Below are 21833 nucleotides of genomic sequence, written 5' to 3'. Positions count from 1 at the left end.
GGAGAGGGCTGTCGGTGCTTCTGAACACTCATTAGCTTCTAGGTGTTGCCAGAGGATGCCTGGCAGGTCCCCCGGAGAAGGACGCTTCTCTCCGGAATATCTGATGCTCTAGAGCTGCAGACCCTCCCCGGTCGGGCCCCCCTCCTGAGCAGCAGCAGCAGGAAGATGGTTTCCTCCTTCAGGCTGGAAGTTTGCAGGCTGTGACGTCAGTATCCAGGACGTCAGTGAAGGTGCTCCTGGGTGTTTGTCACCACGGCTACCGATAGAATAATTGGGGTCACCAGGAAGTGCTTCAAGGACTGTGGTCGTGCTGTCGGTTGCCTGTGGAAGCCAGCTCCTCTGCACCGACTTCCGTTCTCAGAGGGGAGACCGCTCGCTTTGTCTCAAGTCTGCAGACACGCGGAGGCCCCGTCCGCAAGGCTCAGCGGTTACTGGTCTAGTGCCCAGAGGGGTTGGGCTGAGGAATCAGGAACAAAGACCAGACACAAACCGCAACACCGTTTGGGCTTTTCGTGGGAACCCATGGTATGTGGGAACGCATGATATGTGGTAATGCAGCTGGAGTTGGACTGGCCGCACCCCAAAGCCCAGATGGAAATCCCCACGGTTACTTCTCGCTAGAAGCTACTGCCGAGAGCTTCAAGAGCAAAAGCACGTGGGTGCAGGCACCTGTGGGCCACTCCCAGCCTCCCGGAGCACTGGGTTCTGGCAGTGTGAGCGAAGACGCTTGCTGTAAGATTATTTGGAGATTGAAGACAACATAGGTAGCTGTTGGCCTCGGTCTGAATTTGGCCTTGGACTTTTCTGGTCAACTACTAAAGAGACTATACTAAATCATCTGTAATTTGCTTAAGGAAGGCCAAGAGGTAAAACTGAGTGATCATATAGATATACGCACATATTTATATGTGTATACACACATGTACATACATGTGTACACATGCGTTTTTAAATAAGCACAATTTAATTGTGGCCACCCTTAGTTATATCCTGGGCTTAAAAGGATTCTGATATGGCTTGGCTTAGAAGGAAACCATTTTGGTTTCGGAAAGCTCAGAGTACCTTCTAGATAGTCATTTTGATACAATATGCAAATATGTTTCAGCAGTTGGGTTCTTCCCTATTTTGCAAATGAAGTAACCTGGAGGCACTTACTTTTTGGCACCCTTTTAGGTCCTTTGTGAAGAGGTTTAAAGGCAAATTAATGGGCTACTGGCTTTCCTGCTGAATGATCTTCTCACTAGTCACTTCCTGGGCAGCTAGGGATGTCACGTGATGTGATGTTCAAAGCCAAAAGCAGCTGACATCATGCTACATATTCTTGCGTTTACTGAGCCTTCTGTTTCTGATCTTGGCCGAGCTGTGTCTTGGTGAAGAGGGCAACCACAGAAGAGAGAGGGGGGCCAAGAGGGGGGCTGCAGCCTGCCATCAAATTCCCACTTTGTACTCACCCATCTCCCAGATGGAAGTGGGTGGTCATGAGGTCCCCACTGGTCAAGTCGTATCTCAGCCCCAGGTTGCTACGCACAAGTCCAAAAAGGGAAGGCTTGCTTTATGGCCCTGCCGCTGCCCAGCCCAGACCAGTCGGGGGCTGCCGTGGGTCCCAAAATGCCTGGCGTATCCCCGGAGGCCATACGTTGAAGGGACCAGAGCTGGATTTTAGTTCTTGAACACCGATCACTTCTCTTAGGGAGGCCCCTAGTGGTGGAAGACACTGCCCCGCGTGGCTGGCGAAGGGCTGCCCGCTCCTGGAAGAGGAGCTGTGCACCCTGACCCTGTGGGGTAGGAGGGCCTCCTTCTGGGCAGGTGACACAGGTGCCAGCCTTCGGGACCGAAGGTAAGGCGATGCTCGAGTGCTTGAACACGGAATAGCGGGCAAGAAGGCAAACAGGTGAGAAAGGCAACCAAGAAGGGGCAGCGTGTTTTCAGAAGACAGTTTCGTCTTTGAAATTTGGACCTGGCGTCCTCTGCAGAGGAAATACCTGCAGCTGTGATTCATGGTGAATTTGCCAACCTCCTTCTGATGTTGTTACAAACAAGAACACTGTAATCAGTCTGCGCAAAGGAAAGAAAAAGGCATATACAAGTTTTCCAAACTCCGTCCTTGTTCTGAGAGTGAGCCATCCCCAAATTAGCTTCCTCTTGGACTGTGGAAGTTGCCTCTGGTAACGTTGCATAAATATTCCAGCCCACGCTATGGAATTTCTGTTACTGAGACGCTATGTCAATGGTCTGCACCAGCAGACCTTGACCCCCATCTTCTGGATGTCGGAGTGCATTATAGATCAGTTGACAATAGGTTTTCCAAGTCTCCCACTTCCTGCCTTCTCCAGAAGGAAACCAAACAGCCTCCTGCGGTGAGTGGCTTGGCTTCCTGAAGCAGGGTTGGAAGAAGTGAGGGTTTTGAGTTACAGCTTCTTTTCCTGTTTGGAAGGAGCCCGCTGTCATCATGCTGGCTGGGCACTGCAGAGGCTGTCACGAGAGCACAGCACGGAACAGGCAGGTGTGCGAGGAGCCCCACCCTCGGCATCCTCTCGCAGCTGGGAAACTCGGGGGACAGCTGTTCACTGCTCCAACAGACGTTTCTCATTTTTTTGTTTTAGCCCCATGGAAACTGTGAATCACATAAGCGCGTTACCAGCGGTATATATCAGTCATGATTCATACCAGGGCGGTCTCCCGCTCCCAGCCTAAACCCACCAACCTAGCAAGGACACTGGTCACTTATTTTGTGCCAAATCCAGCCCTTGGAAACCCCGAATTAGGTGTTTCCATTCTGTAGGGTTCTTCCATCTGCGACTTGCTGAGGAAGGGGCCCCTCCGTCTGAGTGGGGTGGAACTGAGTCAGAGACGAGGACGTCCCGTTTAGTTCAGAGGTTAGGCGGCGCCCATTCCTGGAGAAGTCACACTCAGAGGTCCTCCCCTCGTGCCTCCTCCTCATGCCATCCTTGCTCAAGTGAGGGTTAAAAAATCGCCCGGGTGCCGAGGAAGCCATTTGGCAAGGAGATGTGAGGATCCCCTGCGTCAGACTCCCTGGGAATGTGTGAAACACACAGGTTCCCGGGCCCCATCTTGACCTGGAGGGTGGAGCCCAGGCAGGGCGGGCCTCCTGGGCCCGTGACCCGTTCCTCTCATTCTCACTCTGCACAGGACCCTGCAAATCACGTGGCTGCTACTGGGCCCAGGGGTCTCACCAGAGCAGTAGCCTTCTCCAGCCACTTCGTGGAGGCTCCCAGGAATGGGCTGGGGTGGACTCTGGGTCTGTGTCTGTCCGTGTTTGGGGCAGGGCTGGAGTTGTGGGAGGCAGGGCGGGGGAGCCAGGACAGTGGGGGTGGCGGGAAGAAGGGGATCATGACAAAGGAAGTGATGCTTCCCCGGGGCATCTAGCATGGTTTTCTTCTTAGTAAGCCCTGCCACCCTTCCTCAGGTGCTGTTTCACCCCAACAGTGGGGCGGCTGGAGAGTACGGAGCCCTGCAGACGGTCCGCCTGGAGCGTCACAAGGCCTTCTTCGTTACTGGTGAGTTGGTGAGGCGTGGGCCTGCACACTTGGGCAGGCGCCCCTGCCCCATCTGGACTCTCCCTCAGACGTGCGGGAATGAGCGTGGGCGGCCCTTCTTTGGAGAGCCCTCAGTACCTCTGACAGTGCTCCCCGCCAAAGCCTGGGCCCACAGAAAGTCCCAGCACTCGAGGCCCGGCACAGGCCCTGTGCACCCACAACACGCGGCAAACAAGGCCTTCCCACTGTGTGCTTAAATTTCCGACAAGCTCAGAGCTGGTTTAGCACATTTGTGCAGTCTCTTTTCACTGGAAGAACATTTCATTTGTTAACACAATGGAACTGAGTAAATTCGGGGCTCTAATCGGCTTTATTAAGTGATTCATGGACTGGGCAGCAACCCGTGCAGCAACTGGAAGGGTGCTCCGCAGGGGTGGTGTGCAGAATGGAATGTTTTTAATAGGCAGAGGGTGCGGCAGGGGAGTCATGAGCAAATGAAAAGAAAGGATTATTTTTAGGGCAGTCTTCTTCTTGTGGGGGAAAGAAGTGGCAGCAGTTTAATCCTGCAGATAATCTCACTAGTATTGGTCAGGGAATTCCAGATTGATTGGCTTAAAATTCCACTCCAGAGAGAGGCTGAAACTGCAGTTAGGTTAGTGAGCTTTGGATTGGTGATCTGGCTTAGCATAAGTGACTCCATTTTGGCTTGTTGTTTGTTTGTTTGTTTCTTTCTTAACACATTTCACTGTTATGCTATAGGTGCCAGCTTGGGTGAACATTAAATGGAAGCTTGGAGATATTTGTAAGTGTAATTTACTTGACAGTAGACTGTTTCAGAGAAGCGAGTTGAGAGGTCTGTTTAGCAAACCAGCAGAAGCCTCTGCTTGTGGGTTCACTCGGTGATCATCTTAAATGTGCTTGTACGCTTTAGAAACGTGATAACTGGATTAGAATGATTCTCAAAATCTTCCCGTGGCTTCTTTGCACCAACTGAAGTCACGCTCCCTCCACTCTGGGTCCCTCTCCTTTTCCACTTTCTCCGAGAGCAAGGCCCTCTTCCTTGGCCTCCATCATACAACTCTCTCTCGTCTTCCCAGCTCCGTAGGATCTGGAGAAATCCGATGTTTATCACATTCTGCCGTAAGGCAAACAAACTCAAAGAGACTGCAGGCTTTGTTTGAAATAAGTGATAAAGATTTGTTTAGGGGTCTTCGAGTTTGCATCCGGGGAACACAGGTAAAAACCAAGAAGTGTTCCAAAGAAGAAAGAAAAATTAAGAGCTCTTAGAGTAAAAAGTACATTCTTGAGAACTATCCATCCCGCATTCTTAGGATTCACCCGCGAGAGTCGTCAGCCAGATGTCTGGTGGATGTGCATGTGAGCGCTTCAGGGGGTGATCGCTATCTGGAGCACTGAGATGCGTGTCCAGATACATAGCCAGGCGTGGATGCAGGACTGGAGAGTTCCAGAAGTGTCAGTTCCCAGGCTACTGACAGCAAGAACAGGCTTGTTTCTTCATGCCGCAGCCTTCACAATGTTAATCTGAGCAGCTTGTTTAAAGTGACTCCATTCTATGTATTCTGTACTTTCACTCTTCTCTCACATACATGCCAGTCACTGAGGTCCATGTTTTATTTCCTCTCCTAGTTGTAAGCTCTCTAAACTCGGAGCTCTGTAAGCTGTTTAATCTTTGTTGTCTCGAAGGGCACGGCAGGGTATCTTGTACCCAGTAAGAACTTCAACTTTTTGTTTTAATGAATGAAAAACAAACAAAACCCCTAACCCCATCAGAATCTGGGACCTGCTGCGGATTCCAGTTTGATTCAGTTATTTCATGTGGGAGCTTTCCAAAGGATTATATAATACAGAACAAAAATTATTTTCCCTGAGTGTAAAGAAGTGACCCCAAAAGTAAATGTGGCAGAAAAACAGAACAAGTTCTATGAGTTCATAACTTGGAGGATATTGAAAATGCCACAACAGTCTTTGATTCTCCAAACCCTCAAACGCAAACCAGTGTGATAATTGTTATGCTTTCAGATGGAAAGTTTCTAGATCACAGTCCTTACATGACATTATCTAAGAGGTATGGTTCCTCCAGGCTGAGTTAATTTCAGAAGAACCCTGCCAGAAAGCCCTCGGCACCACAGTGTTGGAATCGCAAGTGTTACTATGAAGTCACAGGACTGTTTGAAGTGATCACAGTCAGACAGGAATGATAACACCCAGGGGACGTCTGTTCTGAGGAGGCATTGAACTCCCAGGAGAGCCAGGGTGGGGGGGCCGAAGTCTTGGCAGATGGGATGAAGCTGAACAGCACGAAACAGGGACAGGCTCCGACTCCTCCCGGCCGCAGCCCCTGGAAACCTGCCCCTCGGTCACTGACTGTTGGTTTGGGCTGAGCTGGATGGGCTGACATCTACGACGTTCGATTAGAGAAAGATGTGTGTCCTTTTGTGACGGGGTTGTGATTTTATGGTCATGAACTAGGAGCGGCCTGAAAAAGGCAACCAGCCTGTGTGGCCTGGAATTACGGTATCTCACTGTTCCTCTCTGTTGTAAAAAGTAGTCAAGGCCAACTTTACACACAGTGAAAGGCTCAGGACTCAATGGTACAATTTGTTAAGTTTTTATTATGTGTATACTTGTGTAAGTACCCTCTTAATGCTTTGAATCATACCACTTTTTAAATGTTAAGTCAACTTGGAATTCCTGCATAGACCCCACTTAGTTGTGGTTTTATATCTATCTATCCATATATATATATGTTTGATTTGGTAAGATTTTATCTGTACTTTTTCTTATACTGTCTATGTCAGGGTTTGGTATCAGGGTTTTGCTGACCTCATAAAGTAAGTTGGGAAGTGTTCCCTTTTCCTCTATTTTCTGGAAGAGTCTGTGTAAGACTGGTATTTCTTTCAAGTCTGATTAAATTTACCTGTGCACCCATTTGTACCTGGAGGTTTCTTGAAGGAAAAGTTCTTGGTTATAAAGTTAATTTCTTTAAAGATAGAAGGCTATTCAGATTTTGTATTTCTTGTATCAGCTTGGGTAAGTTGTGTTTTTCAAATAATCTGTTCGTTTCATCTGAGTTGTCAAATTTAGTAGCATACACTTGCATATTATTTCCTCACTTTCTGTTTAGCTAACCCTTTTTAACAAACCAGCTTTTGGCTTTGTTAATTTCCTTTATTGTTTTCTGTGTCATGATTTCTGCTTTTATTTCTATTATTTCTCCCTTTACTTATTTTGAGTTTAATTTCCTCTCCTTATTTGAGTTTCCTAGAGTGGACATATAGGTGATTAATGTTGAAATGTCCTTGCATTCAAACAGAAGCATGCATAGCTCACCCTTCCCTTAAACACGGCCTCATCTGCACCCCGCGAGTACTGATAGGCTCGCTTTCATCATCGTTTAGGTGAAAGTGTTTCCTAATTTCCTCCCTCACCCATGTTTGGAAATGTATTGCCTAATTTCCAGATTTTGGGGCCGTTCTAGCTATCTTATTTTTGTGCTTTCTAATTTAGCTTTATTGTGGTTAGAAAATTACCCTGAAAGGTTTTAATCTTTTGAAATTTACTGAGACTTGCATGGCCTTGTGTGTGCTCCACATGGGTAAACATACTATGTGAAAGTGAAGCAAATAATGTAGTTCCTGTGTATCATGCTTCCTAAGTGTCAGTTAGATGGAGGGGATAGTTGTTCAAATCATCTGTGTTCTAATTTTTTTGCCTAGTTCTGTCAGTTATTGAGAGAGGGGGTGTTATAATATCCATTTAGGATGTGGATTTGTCCACATTTCCCTTTCGTTTTGTCTTCCTTAAAAATGAAATGTCCCTGTTTGTCTTAGTACTATGTGTCTCGAGTATATTTTGCCTGACGCTAACGTAGCCACTCTGTTTCTTATGCTTACTCTTTCTGTGATATATCTATTTTCCTCGTACGTTCAACTAATCTGCTTTGTACTTAGAACAAATCTGTAGTAGAAAGCATAGAGAAGACTCTTGTTTCATCCAGTTTGACAGCCTCTGCTTTTTAATTGGAGACTTTTATCTATTTACTTTTCTTTATATGATTCATTTATACAAATAGAGATAGTTTTACTTTTTCCTTTCCAATCTGGATGCCTTTTACTTTTTGTTTTTGTCTGATTTCTCTAGCTTCAACCTCCAGCACAATGTTGAATTTATGTGCTAAGAGTGGACATTTTTATCTTATTCCTGATCTCAGTGGGGGGCTGTCATTCTTCACCAGTTAGTGCGATGTTAGCTGTGGGGTTTCCAAAGACATCTCTTATCAGACTGAGGAAGTTCCTTTCTATTCCTAGTTTGTCCAGTGTTTATATCGTGACAGGATGCTGGATTTTGTTAAATGGTTCTTAAAGACTTTATTTTTTAGAGAGAAAGGAAGGAAGGGAAAAAGAGAGGGAAAAAAACATCAATATGCGAGAGAGAGAGAGAGAGAGAGATATGAATCGGTCGCCTCTTATGCGCCCCTGACTGGGGAACTGGCCTGCAACCCAGGCATGTGCCTTGAGTGGGAATCGAACCCATGACCCTTCTTCGGTTCACAGGCCAGTGCTTAACCCACTGAGCCACACCAGTGCTGGCAACATACATTGTATTACATTGATCTTTGTATGTTAAGGCAACCTTGCATGCTAGGAATAAATCCCACTTGATCATGGTGTTTAATTTTTTTTTTTAATATTCTGCTGGATTCAGTGTTAGTATTTGTTGAGATGGGGTTTTTTAAATTTTTATTTTCTAGCATCTATGTCCATAAGGGCTATTGATTTGTAGCTTTCTATGGTGTTTTGTTATGGCAGCCTATGCTGATTAATGCAGCATTTGTGCTTTCTTCAGGGCTTTTCATGGCTTGAAGCATTTGTTTTTAGTGCTAGATAACATTCCATTGTGTGGATGCACTGCAGCTTATTTATCCGTCCACCCACCGACGGACATCGGGGTTGCTTCCAAGTTTTCACCATTGTGAATTGTTTGGACCATTATGCTATAAACATCCATGTGCAGATCTTCGCGTGGACATACATTTTTAACTCATTTGGGAAAATACCAAGGAATACAATTGCTACATCATATGTTAAGAATCTGTTTGGTTTTGTAAGAAACCACCAAACTATCTTCCAAAGTGACTGTACGATTTCAGACTCCCGCTAGCAGTGAGTGAATGTTTTATTGCTCTGCATATTCGCTAGCATTTGGTGTTGTTACTGTTTTCAATTTTGGCCATTCTCATAGGTATGTGGTGGTCTCTCGTTGTTGTTTAAATTGGCAATTACGTAAGGACATGATGTTGAACGATCTTTCATAGGCTTATTAACTAATCGTATAGCAACTTTGGAGAGATGTCTATTCAGGTCTTTTGCAGGCTTTTTAATCAGGTTGTTAATATTCTTATTGTTGACTTTTTAAAAAATTTTATTTTAATCATTGTTCAAGTACAGTTTGCTCCCTTTTACTCCCATTCCAGCCCACTATAGTTGACTTTTAAGAGTTCTTTGTATATTTTGTTTAACAGGCCTTTATCAGATTTTTTTTTTTACAACTATCTTCTTCCAGTCTATGGCTTGTCATCTCATTCTGCTGGCATTGTCTTTTATGGGCATTTAACCTGCTTGGTGTTCTCTGCACTTCCTTGATTTAAGGTTTGGCATCTGACATTAATTTGGGGGAAATCTCAGTAATTCTTATTTCATAAATTTCCTTTGCTCCTTTATCTCTTTTCCCCCTTCTGGTATTTCCATTATGCATTTGTTATAATTTTTGTAGTTGTCCCACAGTTCTTGGATATTCTGTTCTGGTTTTTTTTTTCAGTCATTTTTTTTTTGTCTTTGCTTTTCTATTTTGGAAGCTTCTTTTGAGATATCCTCAAGCTCAGAGATTCTTTTCTCAACTGGGTTCAGTCTGATGAGCCATCGAAGGCACTCTTATTCTTATTTCTGTCCCAGGGTTTTTGATCACTAGCATTTCTTTTTGATTCTTTCTTAGAATTTCCATCTCAGAAATAACGGGCCTGTGGCATGTTCTACTCCCAGACTGTGCAAGCTCAGTCTCCAGCAATTCATCAGCTACAGCTGAGGTTTCCCCGCCCCGGACACTGGTCCCCAGGAGGGGGGGTGTCTGTTCTGTTGTGTTGTAGTGCTGCTTATTCATCGTGTCTGCAGTTTTGGGGGTGCCAGGTGGCCCTGTGACCTCACTTCTCTGACAGGTCTAAGAAGAGCGGTTGCTTTTTTAGTTGGTTCAGTAATTTTCAGTTGTTAGGGTGGAGTCACAACTTCTAAGTTCCTTACATGCTGGGCTAGAAACTGGAAGTTTCCTACTTAGTAGTTTAAAAAAAACACTGGACATGGTGGGTGACCCATCATAGAGATTCTGACTTCTGTAATTTAAGGAGTGTTATTTTTTTGTTGTTGTTACGGGAAGTTAATTAGTAGTTGGTCCCCTTGAACTTGTGTAGGCTTGGCCTTATGCTTTGTGAGAACTGGCTCTTTCAGCTTTGGTCCCTAACTTTAGGTGAATGCCTCCATCCTGGGACATGGTTTTTACTCCTAGTATGAACCTTTGGGGACATCCGTGGAGAATATGAAATGTTTACGAAGCCTTTCTAACTTCATGGAGTTCACACTCCCAACTCCATCTCCCCTGCAGCGGGCAGCACAGAAATGCCTGCTGAGCTCTTCAGACTCACAGCTGTTGCTCGAGCTCGGCTCCCCTGTGCGTGCCGAGTTCAGGGCTCAGCCAGGGATTTTAAAGGCATGTATTTGCAGATTGGGACGCTTCCCCTCGCTGGCTCCCTCCTAGCCAGGATTTTGCTCACCAGCTTTCATCTGTTGTGGCAGCCCTGACACTTCAAGTCACGAAGACCACAGCTTCCTCCTGGGGCGTAGCTGCTCTGTGCGCTCACAGACTGGGGTGCACAGGGGCGGGCGGCAGGGGCTCCTTGCCAGGGGAGAACACTTTAACACAGTCCCAACCCAGCATGGCTTCTTCCCTTCAAGGATCAAATCCCTTTCAGTTTCTGCCTGTGGTGGTTATTTAGAAAATAAATAGTGCCTTCAATTTTTTTTAATATGTTGCCCAGAATGCATAATTGTTATTGATAGGGGTGTTAGTTGTGTGCAAGCCACCCCTACTATTCCCTTAATTGGAAGTCTTTGATTTTTATGAGGAGTCAGTCCCAACGTTCGCTTGACTGACTGCCAAACCTCACGTGACTGCTTTTTATTGTCAGTGAAGAAGAGCTAAACTTGACCCCCAACCAGGCAATAAACTTTCCTGCCCTGCTGAACAACCTGAATCTCAGTCACAGGGGGAAAACCATGGTGCACTGGTCTGAAAGGGCATGCGATCTCCCCATTGTTGTCACGCAACATTTCAAATTCTGCCCCAGTGCAGACTGGACCAGAAGGAAAGCTGCGTCCTCGGGAGCGCGGCCCTGGCCCCCGTGGATGTGCTTTTAATGAACTGCGTCTGATGTTGTGCCGTCATCCTGTTGTTAAAGTGCATGGGAAGGAGTCGTCGCTGGGCCATGCTATTCACACAGCTGTGCTCTCATGAGAACGCATGTGGGGCCAGTGGAAGAAGTCCTGTCCCACCTCAGAGCCAGAAAATGCTGTTTCCCCTGAGCAGCTGCATTTAAGTTTCTAACTTATTCATGTTTGGCTGTGGAGGAGCTAGAGTCCAAGGAGGTCTTTAGGAGCTCCTGTGTTTCCAAGGGCTGTCCTTTGTGGATTCAATCGTATTATATTCATTTTTGTCAGATGCCTTAACTACCCCTTTGCGTGGAGAAGCCAAACACATCACGAAGGAAAGTCACCCGAATCATTAAGAACGGAGGATGCTGCCCCCCCTCCAAACCTCTGCCACTCCCCTTTGGGTCTGCCTTCACAGCCGGGCTCTAATTCATGCGAGCATCTCAACTGCAGCCCAAAGTGAAATTAGCTGCCTTGTCTGCCTGCCTTAGTACACTAAATCGAATATATTTGCTACCCAAGAAATCAATTTAAAGAACAAACAAACGCATTTACTCCCCAAGGGCAGAGATGAAAGATACTTGAATGAATGTTCTGCTGGCTCTGAAGGCAAGTCCAAGGGGAAGTTCCGCGTGACTCTGGACAACAGGAGTGTCGTGGGATGGGCACTTAGATTCTCAGGGTGGTTTCTGAGACAGGGAGCGCAGTCATCGGGACCGTCAGGTGCTGGTGTGTGTGAGCTCACGCACAGTCCGTCGCAGGTCTCCCTCCCGCAGTATGAGGCTGGTGCTGGGTTTGACCAGGGGTCCGTTGTTGCCCTTTCTCCAGGTGGAGCCAAAGCCTGTGATGGGAGTGTGGGGCCCGAGCAGCGTCACGAGCCTCCGCTTATTTTTAGTCTGGAAGATGACGGTGCAGAGGCCGCGCCTCTGGAAACGGGCAGCACCGAATACCAGAGCGTGCTGCCCAGGGTCAGAGAGGTTCTTGCAGACGTCCTTCGCGACGTTGCCGATGACCACATCTCCAAAGCGGACTACACGCAGGACCCTTCGGCAACTCCCTGCTGTAATCCCCACCACATTGCCTGCCGCTGCGGAACCGCCTCCCAGACCGACCGACGTTCCCGCGAGCAGAAACGTCAGGAGTGAGATGGGCAAGTTCACACCCTAACTTTGGTCTTACCCTCTTTACAGTTATTTACGCTTTAAAAATGAGTCTCAGAATTTTGCTTGGAAGCCACCACTTTGCATGCCCCACTGTCCCTGCTGCGCTGAAGGCCTGAGAGGACAACTGGGAAGAGCTGTGATGGGAAGCACACGGGCTCGAGTCAGACCAGGGTCAAGCCCCAGCTTTTGGACTCGGGCCCTTACTTAACCTAACTTGCCAGCTGATTTCGAGGATTCCACCAGGCGACACATGAAAATGTCTGGCCTATTACCTGACCTTTGAGGCAGGCACTCAATATGGTTTAGTCTTTTTTTCCCTAATGCATCTGGTTTCACTGGTCATTTTAGCAGAGATTTGTTCCACCTGGCCCCTAGAGCAGCGCTTCTCCATCTTGCATGCGCACACAGACCGCCGGGGAGCTTGTGACAGGACATGTTCTGACTTGGCGGGTCTGGGCTGGGGCCCGAGGTCCTCCCTGTCTAGGACACCCCTGGGGTGGGGGGCGGGGCCTCGAGCAGCCTGGATGCTGCCTAGACAAACTCAGATGTGTCCAGGGCTCCAAGCAGATAAGTCCATGGCTCTCCCCACCGCCCCCACCCCCTTTTAAAGGTCAGATGGCTGTATTTTAAAGGCCTTAGGAGTTCTTCCTGCTTCCTAAAACCACAAAGAAATACATTTTGAGAGCCTCAAAACTGCATTGCCATGATTTTATTATTAGTGTCCTAAATGGGACTCAAAGGTAGTAAGTGATTTATCCCAATCACTGCAAACAATACTTTGCTTGGCTAAAATAGTTTCTCCCTCTGTGTATGTAATATACAAGAAATACAGTTTGAAGACACTTTCCTATAAGTACATTTTTACACAGCATACATTTAAAAAGGATGCCCCTTTTTAATATAAAATCCCATATAGACCAATATGGTTAGTTAGTATTGACATAATGGCTGTAATATATTTTAAATAGCAGGATGTGTATACCGTGTCTCCCGTACCCACTGGCAGCCAGGGCTGAGGAGGGCTTGCTGAGCAGTGAGCCTCGTCCTGTGGCTTAAGTGGGCGGCGCCTGGGATTCCTGCCCCCCATTCTGCGCCCACAATCGCACTCCATTCTTCCACCTTCCTTGTTTTCTCCAAGACCACCTCATAGGGGGTGTCCTGATTTCTGAGGTGTGCTTCTCATCATGACTGCTTCGTTTTGCCCTTCTGACTTCCACGGCACAAGATTATCTACCGAAATCAAAACAGAATGGCCTTACTCTCTCCAGGAAGAGGCTGTTAGGCAGGCTGCATCACGAACAGATCTGTGCCCGTGCGGGGCTGGCGGGGGAGGCCGCGCATCTCCACCACGGAAAACTCACCTGTCCTATTTAGGTGTAGGCGAGTTTGGCCCAGTTTCAGGAGACACTGACTATATATAAAATATTTGTGTGTGTATTCATATGTATGTGTGGATTTCTTTAAAAAAGGCTCATCTTGTAAACACAGACCGCTACATCACTATTAAAAAGTCAGTAACTGCCCCGGTCCCGGTCCCCCTACTCTTGCTCACTCAAGTAAGGCTCGTGTCAGAAGGTGTGCCCACTTGTCATGGTTGGCTTGTCACTGGAACAAAGGTCGCCCACCCTCCTGAACTCTGCATCTTCCTAAGGTACCAGAAACAATCAGTTCTCTTTTCTTTCATTGCTGTCGGAGCAAAGTAAATCCCAAGGAGGTCAGAGTGACCATATCCAAGGAAGGGTCAGTATTTTTTTAAAAGACCACTAGTGATGACCCATGCCCTTAAGGTAAAGCCCCCTGGAGCCCCTCAGGAGGTTACCCAGGTCAACCCACACTCGTGTCTGCAGAAGTGACTTTAGCCAAGTTGAGGCTCCGAGATTCTTTCATAATCCTGGACATTTCTGAGGAATGTAGGTAGAGACATGAATTCTGGACAGACACTTCTACACCAGGCACAGGAGGACAAAGGCAGAGAGAAAGCTGCCCTAGCATCTGCAGTTGAGTCTTACAGCCAGGAAGGGCGTGACCGAGCCGGTCCACGCGGAGAGAACGTCCCAGTTGAACCTTGCACGCCGAGATGGGGAAACCTGTCTGCTACCGTGTCGGTGTCAGGGGCTTGGCCCTCTCCTCACTGTCACCCGCAGGCTCGAGCTCAGGCTGGGGGTCTGGTGGCCTCTGCGACACACACCACTGGCTCTGCACACAGGCTGCCCAACACTTGCCAGGGCCTGACAGTCGTTCCAGGGGACCGCTTTCGGTGATCTCACCGCAGGCAGCCTTCCTTGTATGTGAACACAACCCCTGCCAGAATTTAAGCCAGCTTTCCCTCCTTTGGTCCACAAGGGACACAGGGCAGCTGGCTCGCACACAGCTTGCTGGCAGTGCGCAGGTGAGCAGGCCGTGGGGCTAGGTCTTAAGCATCTTCGATTTTTTTTTTAAACTCCAGACAAATGCTCTACATAGCATACCTATAATTTTATGCAGGTTTTCTTTGGCAAGAGACTACCACCTGAACGCCGATATCTGAACTACCCAGATTCTATAAATATAAGAGGCTGTAAGGCCTGCTCTGATTCTAGTTAAGAATATAATAACCTTTTATAGCAGTCACAGACTTTTACCAGAATTACTGAAATGGAACCTAATAGTCTCTTTTATCCCCAACTGCATCTGACATACTCTGGCCCCTGGAAGATGCACCTTCAGGTAAATAAGCACCAACTTGTGGGTGACAGAAAAAATCCCTTTACGGCTAGTTGGGGCCTGAGAATCCAAAGGCAAAAAAGCTTGGTACTCTGAGAGCCAGCAAGCCAACAGATGTTTTTGAATTTATAACCAGTACTTTTAAGAACTACTGCTTTCCACCCCTAAAATATAAACTTTACTTGTTGGCAAAGCATTTGGCAATATGCCTGTTAAGGGCCAGAATGTGAATCTCAAGCGGAGATTCCTCGTGGGAACCCACACAGCCACAAGAGACTCCACTCACGCACAAGGGACCAGACCTTCACTCCGTCCTTTGGCAAAAGGAATCTCAACGGATACAAAGGAAGGACCAGGAGAAAAGAGGGCACACCAAGACCTACTGGGCACTGAAGCAAAGCCCACATGGCTACGTCTCTGCCTCCGGGAGGGTTACTCAGGTGGCTCTCCAAGTCCCAGCCCGAACACTGCTTCTGTCTCTGCATGACTTCCGGTTGACCCTCTGGGGTGTTCTCTAACTGATGCTCACCAGGGGCATCCACATGGTGCCCTACATGGAAGCTTGAAGAATCAGAAGCTAAGGAGGCCGTGGCAGCCACCCAGGGAGAGAATCCTCTGTTCAGACAGAGATGCCGGAAGAAGCCAAGCCCAGTGCCCAGCCAACCCTGGGGCCTTTGCTGCCAGCACAGCCAAAGCAGGATGCTGGGAAACCCAGCCGGTGTTTCCCAGGGGCGGCGCTCTCTGCGCAGCCGTTAATGAACGGGGGCCTGCAGCTGCTGCAGAGGCTGGGGTCTGCCCAGCCAGAGCTGGAGGGTGGAGTGTGCCCACAGAGCATGGGCCCAGGACTGTTAGACTATCATCTTTAGTCCAAAGACAGAAGCAGTTTGCAAAAGCACCCTTAGGAGCCTCACAAAAATAAGAGTGCACACAGGCAAAAGTTCCTGCCTTAGGAGCAGCTGAGATAGTGCTAAGAAGCAAAGTCAAGGATTTGAGGCCCCAAAAGGTAGCAAGCGAGGCCACGGAGACCCCCTGGATTAGTATTCAGTTACTCCAACGCTGTCGTGTTGCGCGCACCCTGATGGCTAGTCTGTAGAATCGGCAGCGCACAGCACAGCCCACACTCTATGGCTTTCTGAGCAGTACAGAGGAGGATTAGTTGTTCTAGATTAGCGAACAGGGAGAGTGCCTCCGCCCCGCGCACGAGGTGGAGGTTTCCCTCGAAGCGTCTAGACTGAGCCGCTCTTTTAAGGATTCCTAATGCTCACAGGGGGAAACTCATTCTCATCGTCAAGACACACTGGTCCCGTCGCAAACTCGTGTTCAGGAATAACCTCTCCTCGGAGCGCCCCGCCGTCCTCAGAGTAACCTGGAAACCAAGAATGAGACGTGAGAGAAGCCACAGGTCTCTTCCTGTGCCAAGACGCCGGGGCAGGGCCTCAGAAAAGGGAGAGTCCAGGGAAGCCATGGAGGCCACTTTCGCCTTTCAGGACAGTCAGAGTCCCCACCATCGATGGTCTCTCGGCCTCTGAGAGACAGGCGGGCTGGGCACACCCTCCTTCCACCCAGGCGCCTGAAGCTTCCCACCTGTTTGCAGATTCTCACCTTGTTAGGGAAAGGGGCATGTGCCGCCACGCCTGCCAGGTTTAGGGACCTGAGTTTGCAGGCTCTTCCCGTGACCTCTGCATCCCCGGGTAACAGTGAAGTGGGGGAGAGGTCACCGTTAGACTCGTGCCCCCACGTCTGCTCACCTGGCACCGTGGAGGCGGAAGATGTGCTTGGTATGGCTACAGTTGCTGCGTAAGACTGAGGTAATGGAGGTCTGAGGTCATTTTCTTTATTCTCTTCTGTTGTTCCTGAGCCAAGCAACCTAATTGCAGCATTTAAGAGAGAAAAGAAAAAAGATCATCACATATCCAGGATGCCTCCAGGGGGAAAGGCACTAGGAAGCTCACACCTGGCCACTTGGGTTTGCAGGATAGACCTCTCGGTGCCCTGCTGGGGCCCTGTGAACTGCAGCGACCTGAGATCGCCTGGGTCCGCCATGCACCTTCACAGGTGTATTTCCATGTATTTTCCATGTATTTAATAAAGGGAGACCAATCCTCTGCTTGTCCTGGCACAGGCAGGCAAGGGATGCTCCGTGGGGGAGGGGACAGTAGCAGCTCAGTGTCCTGTGCACAGCAGGAAGAGGTCATGCAGTGCTTGGTCACAGCAGTGAAGAGAACTTTTCAATTTAACTCGGTAAATGTTTCTGAGCACCCGCTGTGAGGAGGAAGGGCCGAGGAGGACTTTTTGTTTGGTGGTGGCTCATCCTGGCACTCTCCCAGGAGCGCACAGCATGGTGAGGACGCCTGACAATGAGCCCGACCCGGAGCAGGGGCCCGCTGGAGGCTCGCCACCGGGGTCGCGGCTCAAGAAGGACAGCAAGAGCACCGAAGCGTGTCATCGTGCTCGGCCAGGTGACAGCTCTACACACCCGGCTCTTGAAAGGCTGTCTTTTTGAAACCAGTCACTTCACCTGTGAGTCTTCATTAAGACACACTCCCCTCCGTCCTGAGGGTCCAGGTTGTAGATATAAAGGTGTCCATCGGATGACGCAACTAACAGCCTCGGCAGTTTCTGGATCCTACGAGCCAAGGGAAACAGGCGCTGTGGTTACAACAAGGACGGGTCACAGACCAGCTTCAAATGACAAAGCCTCGCTCACCCTGACTGTCACCAGCTTCTGCCACCAGCAGACCCTCAGCCCACTGACCCCAGATTCTGGGCTTCTGGCTCTTTCTTTGCATTCGGACCTAGTGATCTACCTTGAGGATTAATTCTCGTCTTTGAAGAGGCAAAATGATGTGTGTACACACCATTACTCTCTGAAAAGCTATTGCCGACAAAAGCATTAGCTCACCTGAACGGGACATTGTGTCTGTCTCACCTCTGCCTTCGACGGTGGCAGAACAGGAAGAAATGGGAAGTTTGGCTCGCCACCTTTGCTGGCTAACGTTATCACATTTTTAAAATGTTTTTACTTCTTTCACTTCTTAGCTAAAACATCTCCTAACCCCACAGGTGTCTGAACACAGGCATGGGAATGAGTGCCTTTTTACATAAGGATGTAAAACCAGAATTGTTCTCAAGACACCATCATCATCACCTGAAGCTGAAAATTCCCACGCCAGCGTCCAGCTGCCCCCTCCCGCCCAGGAGACGTCACCAGACAGGAACAGCAGCCGACGGGAGTCTGTGGGTTTTGGTTTTGCTCACTCTCCCTCTTGGCCGTCTTCTCTTTCCTTTTTTCTATGCATGCGTTTGGGGAGTTTGTGCTTTGGGCAAATAAATTAGTAACAACACTGTTGGGAGTGGGTGGCGCCGTACGTACGTTGAGAGGGTGCAGATGTTCCTCTGTCCAGAGAAACTCAAACGCCCGGTGGCAAACGCCCTGTCCTGATTCATCATGTCGGACACCTGGGCAGGGAGGTAGTTGGAAGCGGCCATGAACATCTTCCCCATGTAGCCACTCCAGGTCGAAGGCTCTTCGGGTCGACTGGGGGAGCAATGCACAGGCGAGGCTGAGGCAGAGCCGTGGGCACCAGCACCCACCCCGCGATCCGCACGCCCAGAGGCTCCGAGCGGCACTCGGCGCGGGAGGAAGGAACTGCCTCCGCGTGACGTTCTGCCCACCCAGCACAGCTTGGGACGCACTGTTCCGGCGGTGCCAGAAGGGCAGGCAGCAAGGGCCTATGTGTACTTCAGGGGAGCCATCGTGAGGCTCTTAAGGAGTTCCCGATGTGACTGCTTTCCTACATTAACCAAGCGGTATCTGATGATCAGTCTGGTTTCTAGATTCCTAAAAGGGGGTCAGGAGGGTGGAGAATGAGATGGCATCGCTCTCTGGACTCTATAAAGGAAGCTCAAGCCTTTCCGGTTTTCAGGGAAGAACAGCCAGATCTCGGTGTGAAGGCCTCTGAGCCAGACTGAGTGGGAAGCAAACCTCCGGGCAGGAGGCTTGGGCGGTGTCTGATTCCAGCCCCGAAGCACCCAGGCACCCGGCAACTGCTAATGGTGGAGACCACTGGAAGGGACCTGGTGCCCCTCCTGCAGTCATGAGATTCACGCCGGGGCCTCCGCCAAAGGGGCGACTGCTCGGTTGGTGAGAGCCGTGCGTGTGGATGGGGACAGGCATGGGGACAGGCATGGGGACACGCATGCCTGCCTCTGCTCTGCACGGTGAGCAGCACGCCAAGGACCAGGGCGGCCACACCTGCTCAGAGGTCGCTTGTCTGCACACCAGGTGTGGTGGGCGCACGCAGCGTGGCTCAGAAGCTCTGTGGTTTATTTCTCACTGTCGCCTCTGGCTGGATGGTTTTTGGACAGACCTCCTGGCCTCCACGTTCTCATGCGAAAGGGAAGGGCCCTCCTAGGCATACTGCTATCATTCTACGAGGATGCTCTTACACATCACAGAACGTCCCTGTACTGCTCTCCCTGGAGCTTTGTGCTCAGGGTGGGGGTGCACAAAGAGGAATAATACCCAGGCCCTACATTCACGGTGCAGGGAAAAAAAGAAGAAAAAAGCACGAACAATTAACATCACATAAAGGCACAGGTGGTAGCTACTCCAGGACCACAGAGGTAGTAGCTACTCCTGTACCTCTCGGTTCCCACTTTCCTCATTTGCAGAACAGGGATGGCCACGGCCACCTAGCCGTGACGACTAACCAGGTAGCATATGCACAGGCCTGCATTGCACAGCACCTGGCACATGGCAAATGCTATTTTATAAGATGGCATCTTTGAGGCTGATGTGACTGAAGAGTTTCTGGCAGTGGGGGCCTCTAGGCTGGGCAGGTCTGACTCAGAGCCCCAGAGTGGGGGTCAGGGGAGGGCATCTCAGATGTGGGTGCAGAGCAATGCACCTGGGAGTCACAGTCAGGCTGGCCCGGCTGCGGCAGCAGGTAAGGAGCACCAAGGAAAAGCCTTGAGCACCAGCTGGAGGAGCTGGGACTCTATTCCCAAAGCCAAAGGGGAATGAAGGTGTCTGAGGGGAGCGTCATGTGCCCACAAGCACGTTGAGATCAGTCCTTTGAGGAGAGATGGGAGGGACTGGTCAGAGGAGCCTGGAAGGAGCAGGGCTAAAGAGAAGAGTCACGAACTGGCCCAGACAAGAAAGGTTAAAGGTGCAGACGAGGGCAGTGGCTGGGGACGCGTGTGAGCCATGCATGCGGGGTGTGTTAACGCGCCATGGGCGGCTGAGGGGGGAGTCGGGGACCACGGGAGGGCTTTGTTCCTGGTGACCTGAGATCACCGGCAGAAACAGGAGAGCCTGGAGAGGGAGCCGAGTTCCAATGGCAACTTCCCATCTTAGGCACCAATAACAACCTCAGATAAAGACGAGACCAAAGCAGCGGCTGGGTCACTCATTCGCAGGCCTTGGGACTGAAGGGGACCTTAACTGTTCCTACGCACCCCAGCACTACAGCCTGCTACAACGGGCAGTGAATCACACACTGCCAGAGGAGAACGGGGCTTGAATGTTAGAAAGTGGCAGAAGTCTAGAATATAGATGCAAGTTTTGTGACAAATGTGCAGAGTAGAAACTATAGGGCAAACTGCGGGCTTTGGGACACACATAAACAGATGGACATTTGCAAGGCCGCAGGCAGTCTGAGAGGTGAGAAGGAGCAGCCCCCGGTGTTCCAAACACCAGCGGGGGACACGGTTTCCGGAGAAGGGGGCGACACCAGCCTGCAGACGGAAGTGGGAGCCAGGACTGAAAAACCCACAGCACAGTGGTTTGGTTGCTGGCGCCCTTGGCTGGAGCAACAAAGGCCCACACGAATATGCAAACCACAGAGGCCAGGGATGGTGTCACACTCATTATGGGGACAGTGTATTTCTCGTGAAAGTTCTACCACATGGTGAGGAAAATTTCAATCTCAGAAGATGGGCCTCTCTCAGGACCATTGTGAAACCCAGCACAGGACGATGCACGTGGGACATCTATCTGAGACGTGTGGGGTTTGCACCCCGGAGGAGCACTGGAAGCCTGGCGGGGGTGTGAGATGCGGTGCTCACACGTGGGCCCCGGATCTGGAGACAGGCTGGCTTTGAGCAAGACATTGAACTTCTCCGAACTCGTTTCCTCGGTTCTCAGACTACTCCCTTGCCTGCCTTCTAGGAACACTGTGGGAACCAAGGGAGGCAGTGTGTGCGAATGCTCTGGAAACTGTGAGATGCTCTCCGAGCACGAGCATCATTATCGCTGGCCCCACCACCTGCTTTCTGAGTGGGTCTGAGCTAATCACCAACACTTCATGTTTCAATTTCCTATAATGACACTAAAGAGGAGTGTCAGGAGACACGAGGTGTCTGAAGCCCCCGAGGAAGGTGTGAGCCATCTGCTATGCTACTAGAGGTGGGATCTTGACCCCGTGAGGAGGGCTGGGCAAGGTGACACACCCACAGAGGATGGCTGGGTGGGAGGGGACTTCGTCACGCTTTTATAGCTTTTGAATGTAAAATGTCTTCAGGAGAAGACACAGGCACTCGTGTAGCACGTACTTAGCACGGTAAATTCATGCTCACACATCACAGCAGGCAGAATTTCTCAGAAGCGCCCCAAGATTCCACGCCCCGGTCCCTGGAACACGACGGTGAGGAGACAACAGCCAGCAGTGACTGCCATCGTAAGGCCCAGCTGTCTGTAGGTGGGGAGATTATCCGGGTGGGACTGATATAATCACTGAGCCCTTAAAAGCAGAGAGCTCTCCCTGACTGCAGGCAGAGAAGGACAGCAGAAGGGAAAGTCGGAGAAATCCAAAGCACAAGAGGGAATCAACGTGCGTGCGTGAGCTGGAAGAGGACTTCAAGCTCCAGATGCGAACGCAGCTGGCCAACGCCAGTGTTTCTGCCGCGTGAGACCCTGAGCGGAGGAGCATCCAGCTGTCCTGGCCCACTGACTTACAGAACTGTGAGATAAT

The 21833-nt window shown here is 49.8% G+C and overlaps 2 protein-coding genes across 6 annotated transcripts in view; one reads left to right on the top strand and one right to left on the bottom strand.

Moving 5' to 3' along the window:
* Positions 1 to 13597, top strand: part of ARSG (arylsulfatase G) — a 97693-nt gene extending 84096 nt beyond the window's left edge. For all 5 annotated transcript variants that reach the window (XM_045836469.1, XM_045836468.1, XM_045836471.1 and 2 more), the window contains 2 exons: positions 3428 to 3518; positions 11822 to 13597. In XM_045836469.1, coding sequence (XP_045692425.1) covers positions 3428 to 3518; positions 11822 to 12138 — 408 coding nt within the window. In that variant the 3' untranslated portion in view covers positions 12139 to 13597. The remainder of the gene's footprint in view (positions 1 to 3427; positions 3519 to 11821) is intronic.
* WIPI1 (WD repeat domain, phosphoinositide interacting 1) overlaps positions 12851 to 21833 on the bottom strand; it is a 31447-nt gene continuing 22464 nt past the window's right edge. The window contains exons 9-13 of the mRNA XM_045836475.1: positions 18233 to 18397; positions 17378 to 17485; positions 16608 to 16726; positions 16125 to 16225; positions 12851 to 13386 (exon numbers count right to left, since the gene is read on the bottom strand). Coding sequence (XP_045692431.1) covers positions 13339 to 13386; positions 16125 to 16225; positions 16608 to 16726; positions 17378 to 17485; positions 18233 to 18397 — 541 coding nt within the window. The 3' untranslated portion in view covers positions 12851 to 13338. The remainder of the gene's footprint in view (positions 13387 to 16124; positions 16226 to 16607; positions 16727 to 17377; positions 17486 to 18232; positions 18398 to 21833) is intronic.

Source organism: Phyllostomus hastatus, unplaced genomic scaffold, assembly GCF_019186645.2.
Source record: "Phyllostomus hastatus isolate PE091 unplaced genomic scaffold, TTU_PhHast_1.1 phas_contig_210, whole genome shotgun sequence".
In the NCBI taxonomy this organism is placed as follows: domain Eukaryota; kingdom Metazoa; phylum Chordata; class Mammalia; order Chiroptera; family Phyllostomidae; genus Phyllostomus; species Phyllostomus hastatus.
This window is presented reverse-complemented; position numbering and strand designations above follow the sequence as displayed.